Source organism: Otolemur garnettii, unplaced genomic scaffold (genome assembly GCF_000181295.1).
Source record: "Otolemur garnettii isolate 467f Iridium unplaced genomic scaffold, OtoGar3 scaffold00024, whole genome shotgun sequence".
Classification (NCBI taxonomy): Eukaryota; Metazoa; Chordata; class Mammalia; order Primates; family Galagidae; genus Otolemur; species Otolemur garnettii.
Window position 1 is genome coordinate 21,937,477 of NW_003852419.1, and position 6,849 is coordinate 21,944,325.

General features: G+C 42.3%; 1 protein-coding gene across 1 annotated transcript in view; it reads left to right on the plus strand.

The window, feature by feature from the left end:
- The window catches only part of SLC1A4 (solute carrier family 1 member 4), a 29,771-nt gene that overhangs the window by 12,910 nt on the left and 10,012 nt on the right, over window positions 1-6,849 (plus strand). Inside the window, exons 3-4 of the mRNA XM_003787965.3 lie at window positions 1,236-1,298; window positions 4,476-4,642. Of these exons, the coding sequence (XP_003788013.1) occupies window positions 1,236-1,298; window positions 4,476-4,642 (230 nt within the window). The remainder of the gene's footprint in view (window positions 1-1,235; window positions 1,299-4,475; window positions 4,643-6,849) is intronic.

Here is a 6,849-nt window from a genome sequence, read left to right on the forward strand (position 1 = left end):
TGTTTGGCGGGCCCGGGCTGGGGATTCGAACCCACCACCTTAGATGTATGTGGCTGGCGCCTTAGCCGCTTGAGCCACAGGCGCCGAGCCTTCTATTTTTAATAATGATGCAAGTAACAGTCCTGTGGCCATTCTTCACACAGAAAAGGAATACAAACTTACATAATCTAATTTGTAAGTTACATATTATGTAGACTTACATAATCTAATTTGATTGCTTTTATAAGTAGTTTTCTGCTTCTACTTATAACCTCTCTTTTTTTTTAAACTGCATGTGAGCACAGGATTGTGTGTAGAGTGTGAGATAGGAGAAACAAGTAGATTTATGGGGCTTTTAATGCCAGTCACTGAGGGGGTTGAGCGTGGTTTATTTCCCTGCCACCCTTGATCAGGGGACAGCTGAACATCTCCACCTTTTTGTAAACTCAATAAGTCAAAGCTGAGAGAAGCCAGAGCTCATCACAGGCAGGCACAAAGCAGGCCTTCAATCTGGACATCCTGGCAGGCTCCTCCTGACGCCTCGGGGCCAGGTGCCTTGGAAAGGGTCAGGAAGGACAGTGTTCTAACAGATTCCACCCAACAGCAGGTGGAGATGCCTGTGTGCGCTGTGCAGAAGCACGTGAGGTCAACCACAGGACCAAAGTTGGAGAGATGTCTCCCTTCTGATAAGTCGATTTCCCACAAGACTCAGCCAGAAAATGCCACCTTGCCTCATGCCCCTGGCTTTGCAGAGTGGAGGCTCAAGCCAGATTAGAAACAGATGCTAAAATACAGTCATGCTCAAATAAGTTCTGGAACAAAGGGGGACATAAATAAGTGAATGAAAATAAAATGGCACAGTGAAAAGTGAACTTGGCCATTATGGAATTACTGCCAGGGTTATTCAAATAATGAGGTATTAATATCAGGCTGTTTTGAAATAACAAACTAGCAGCATAAAATTGTGCTGACCTTGTCCACCAAACCATTCATTACCCAAGAAACATAAGGAAATACTCCCTGTTTCTGTGGGGCCCTAAGTAACCCAGAGGCCTCTTGAAGTACGTGCTGCCTCCATTTAAATGTAACTTTTGTACAGTTCTCAGAGGCCCTTGTCAGGCCAACCAATTGAGGAAGGCCCAGAACACCCCATGTAAATAATGATGGAAGTAGCAAGAGGCCCAGCAATGCCCTCGGTCTTCTGGGTCAGCCTTCACCTGCACACTAACAGTGCTTTTCCTTCCTCTTGATCACAGTATGCGACCGATTATAAAGTGGTGACCCATAACACCAGTTCTGGAAACGTAACCCATGAAAAGGTAAAGTTCTTTCTTTATAAGGTCACTTGTGAAAAATACGTATGAAGCAGCTAATGTTTCTTAATTTAAAGATCATAACATGATGTGTCTTTTTCTCAGCTGGATGAAAACTTTGAGGTTCAAATGGACTATCTGAAGCACACAGCTAGCCTTGCTCTGTTGGTTATGTGCCAACGTGGTCACATATCACATTGTTTGTAGCATTGGAATCCTCAGAGGATGCATAAAACATATTATAATACCCCATCTACTGTCCTAAAACGTAATCAGCAGGTGGTTTAACCTATCCATGCATATATAACTTTTTTTTTCCCACTCTTTTTTTTTTTTTAATGATAGCTGTGTACATTAATGCAATCCTGGGGTACAGTGTGGTGTTTTCATATACAATTTGAAATATTTTCATCAAACTAGTTAACATAGCCTTTATGTCATTTTCTTAGTTGTTGTGTTCAGATGTTTATATTCTACTTTTAGAAAGATTCACTTGTACCCTCATATATAACTTTTTTGAAAAATCAATGAGAAAAATAATTTATAATAAAATACCCATTTTTCTCCATGTACAACTATACTAGAAGACATGATGAAGTTTACAGGTATTTGTATCACTTAGAATGAATATATTTGGGTTTAAAAATAGTAAGTCACGGCTCAGTGCCTGTGGCTCAAGTGGCTAAGGCACCAGCCACATACACCTAAGGTGGCAGGTTCGAATCCAGCCTGGGCCCACCAAACAACAATGACGGCTGCAACCAAAAAATAGCTGGACGTTGTGGTGGGTGCCTGTGGTCCCAGCTAGTTGGGGGGCTGAGGCAAGAAACTTGCTTGGGCCCAGGGGTTGGAGATTGCTGTGAGCTGTGATGCCACGGCACTCTACCCAGGGCAACAGCTTGAGGCTCTGTCTCAAAAAAAAATAAAGGTAGTAAGTCAGAATTCAACTCAACATCATTGGCACTGTTTTGCTTTTTTGCACATTTTGGAATAAGTACAAAATGCTATTATATTACTATATTAAGTATATTATTAACAATAATAAATATTTTTATATATGAATATAGAATCACCCTGAATGCAACAGCTACAATGCAGACATCACATGTTATACTAATGACTTGGCTATTATAGGACTTTGGCTATTGGTGACACAATTTTCTAAAGTGGCAAATAATTAATCTTCATAGCAACCTTATATATGCATTAGCTACTGCTATTATCCCCAATTTATAGATGGGGAACTGAGGCCCACAGGGGATAAGTAACTTACCTAAACTTATACAAGCTAGAAAGTAGTGACAGTCGGCTCCAAAGCAGACACATCTGTTACTACCTCTTCCCTGTAAGTAATATACACCAATAATAAACAAAAGGACCACACATGGAGATCATCGTTTTGTATTTCGACTTTTCTATATTTCTATATTTCAAACTTTTCATTATGAGTAGTGGAAAGGAAATGAAACTCTACACTACGAGTTTTTATGATACACATGAATCTATGGATCTTAGTGCATTTCGTATAAATCATACCTGCTACCTAACTGTCTCAGGTAATTTAGGAATTAGAAAAGACTTTCCTAAAAGACTTTAAAAAGAAATTTGTGGTAATTTTGAGTACTTACTGTTTACCAGGTACTGAGCTAGCTTTCGTGATGGAGCTGTGAGGGATGGGGGACCTCAAGGACTATTGCTCAGTCCAGTGATTTTTCACACAGGCCCAGAGCTGTCACGGCAGGAAGGAAGACTTCTGTCCCCTTCCCACCCCACATATACCCCTCTGTATCCCCAGAGCTGAGGGGCTCTGAGTTCTACCAGCCTTTCTTTGATTAAAGGAAAAGTTATGCTTAAAAAAAAAAAAAAGTTGGAAGCTACTAATTTAGTCCAATTCACTTCATCATACGTAGGTGAAGAAACTGAAGCTCAGAGAAGTTAATTAATCCCAGAAGCCAGGTTTAGAACTTAGAACTGCTCTTTCTGTTTTTACCATGCTAGTCTATGTTTCCTGTTTGGAATTTTATAACATGTTTTGATGGGATAAGATGTTTGTCGAATAAATGCTTACAGTAGTGAGAGTCAGAATTGCTAGAAAAAATAAACAATATATTATGCCTATATATTTTAAGTCAGCGACTTAGGAAAGAGTATCCTGAAAATGTCTACGTTGATTCTGAAAAATCTTTTATGAAGTTTGTCAGCCAGGAGGTCCCTGTAGGAGCCTAACAACAACAACAAAATGTATTAACAGGTGACATAGTTACAGTCATGATTTGAGGGAACTTTTTTTTCTGAGACAGAGTCTCACTATGCCACCCTCGGTAGAGCACCATGGCTTCACAGCTCACAGCAACCTCAAACTCTTAGGCTCAAATGGTTCCCTTGCCTCAGCCTCCCAAGTAGCTGGGACTACAGGCGTCTACCCCAATGCCCAGCTATTTTTAGAGACGAAGTCTCGCTCTGGCTCAGGCTGGTCCTGACCCTGTGAGCTTAGGCAATCCTCTGGCCTCAGCCTCCCAGAGTGCTAGGATTCCAGTAATGAGCCACCATACCCAGCCCCGTGATTTGAAGGAACTTTTGACCAGCCAGCTCTTCCTTTAAAAGCAACCCTTTGATGTGGTTGTCCAACCCCTACTTGTGTATACTAAATGACAGGAACTCACTACTTTCTGCTTTAACCTATCCCATTTTGAACAGCTTTCAGAGTTAACAACTAGGTGAAAGTTTTGCTTGTTGACATTGGGAGGCTGAGGCAGGCAGATCACCTGAGCTCAAGAGTTCAAGAGCCTGAGCTAGAATGAGACCCTGTCTCTAACAATAGCCAGGCATTGTGGCAGTCCCGGCTACTTGGGAGGCTGAGGCAAGAGAATCACTTGAGCCCAAGAGTTTGAGGTTGCCGTGATCTTGATGCCCCAGCACTCTACCAGGGGAGACAAAGTAAGACTGTCTCTCGAAAAAAAAGAAAGTTTTGCCTGTTGACTCTCCATATCCTCAGACTCCATCTTCCCTCATGTTTCCTACCTTTTATTTGTGACATCACTGCAAGTTTAAGAAAATATAAGCCTTTTCTTACTCTCGCCACAGTGTTTCAGTCTGGTGGAAACACCAAGCAAACATGTATACATCTTTAATTGTCACTGATCTGTTGTAAACCTGGACCATGCTATCCCTCTGATTCTGCAGGTCCCCGTTGGCAATGAGATTGAAGGGATGAACATTTTAGGATTGGTGCTTTTTGCACTGGTGTTGGGCGTGGCCCTAAAGAAACTAGGCTCTGAAGGGGAAGAGCTCATCCGTTTCTTTAATGCCTTCAATGAGGCGACGATGGTGCTGGTGTCATGGATTATGTGGTGAGTACTACCCCGCCATCTACTCTCCCTCCCTTATCTCCCACCATCCAAAAGAACCCAACTTTGCTGTTCTAGATCACCCCTGTGGGGCTACCTGTCCACAGGCCAATCATGGTACTGGGGATGATGGAAGTGAAGTTGGTTTCTCCTCTTGTTCAAGACCTCAAAGAACCAGGCAAGCATCAGGGTTACCAGTCACATCCTTCGTGCCCACACTGACCCCTTGGGGCAGAGCTATCCAACTTTTTTTTCCTTTTCTGTCATACATTGGAAGAGTAAGAGTCTTGGGCCACACAGTAAATATATACAAACACTAATGAAACATGATTAACAACAATAGAAAAAAAAAATAGGGGCCAAGCCTGGAGGATTGCTTGACCTAAGGCATTTGAGACCAGCCTGAGCAAGATTGAGACCCCATGTCTTAAAAAAAAAAAAAAAGTAGCCAGAAGAGAATCGCTTAAGCCCAAGAGTTGGAGGTTGCTGTGAGCTATGATGTCACAGCACTCTACCAAGGGTGACAAAGTGAGACTCTGTCTTAAAAAAAAAGCCAGATGTTGTTGCAGGCACCTGTAAGCCTCAGACTAGCTGGGTGTTGTGATGGACACCCATAGTCCCAGCTACTTGGGAGGCTGAAGCAAGAGAATCAGGTAAGCCCAAGAGTTTGAGGTTGTTGTGAGCTATGATGTCACAGCGCTCTACCCAGGGTGACAAAGTGAAACTCCATCTCCAAACTATAAAAATAAAAGGTCCATGTAGACTTTTTGTGATATCCAAAACCACAGATAAGCAAAAAAAAAAATCCATATATCAGCATGCACCCTACAAGATGCAGGTTAAACACTCCTATGGGTGGTTTTATCACCTTGATTAATTTATGGGCTTTTTTTTTTTTTGGAGACAGTCTCATTCTGTCACCCTGGGTAGAGTACAGAGGCATCATAACTTACAGTAACCTCAATTCCTGGGCTTAAGTGATCCTCTTGCCTCAGCCTCCCAAGTAGCTGGGACTATAGGTGTCCACAACACCCAGCTACTTTTTCTATTTATTGTAGTAGAGAGGAGGTCTCACTCTTTCCCAGGCTTGTCTCAAATACATGAGCTGAGGTGAGCCACTGTGCCCAGCCCTTTTTTTTTTTTTTTTTGAGACATAGTTTCACTCTGTTGCCCTCAGTAGAGTGCCATGGCACAAGCCTACCTCACAGCAACCTCAAACTCTTGGACTCAAGCGATCCTCTTGCCTCAGCCTCCCAAGTAGCTGGGACTACAGGCATGCACCACCCATGCCCAGCTAATTTCTCTATTTTTAGTAGAGACAGGGTCTCTCTCTTGCTCAGGCTGATCTGAAGTTCAAGGGATCCTCCCACCTCTGCCTTTGAGAGTGCTAGGATTATAGGCGTGAGCCACCGCAGCTGGCCAAGTCTCAATTATCTTAAGATGGTCAGTGGACTTCAAGCTTCAACAGGACCTTTACTATAGTATTTCACAGCATGGAAAACAAGTCCATGTTTACTCCACACATATATAAGCTTGGAATGGTTTTCTTTCAGTAGGTTTTTAATTCATAAATGTGTCCTTGTGTAATATCAATGAAAGGATGATTGTTCAATGAAAACCACTCTATTAGGGGTTTGGAGGGTCACTATGTAACACTCCTTTCAGGGGCAGGACACAATTATAAGAGGGACTTTACCTAACAAATGCAATCAAAGTAACCTGTGGGCTGTGATGCCATAGCACTCTACCAAGGGTGACAAAGTGAGACTCTGTCTCAAAAAAAAAAAAAAATAGCCAGATGTTGCCACAGGCTATTGTACCCTCAATGAATCCCCAACAACTAAAAAAGAAAGAAAGAAAGAAAAGTCATTAGATTGATTCTTGGCTGAAAAGTAAAAACTATGGCCAACTTCCTCAAAGCAGCTTTTTAGAAATCATATCACTTCTGGTAGCAGTCCCCCATAGCTTTATCCTACTGTTTTACCCAAAACAGACTCCTATGGGTTTCAACTTCTACCCATTAGTTATTAAGAAATAGTTTGTCCTTTCATGCTCAAAGCATTTTTCTTATTGTCAAGTCTTTTTTTTTTTGAGACAGAGTCTCAAGCTGTCCTCCTGGGTAGAGTGCCAAGGCATCACAGCTCACAGCAACCTCCAACTCCTGGGCTCAAGCGAGTCTCCTGCCTCCGCCTCCCAAGTAGCTGGGACCA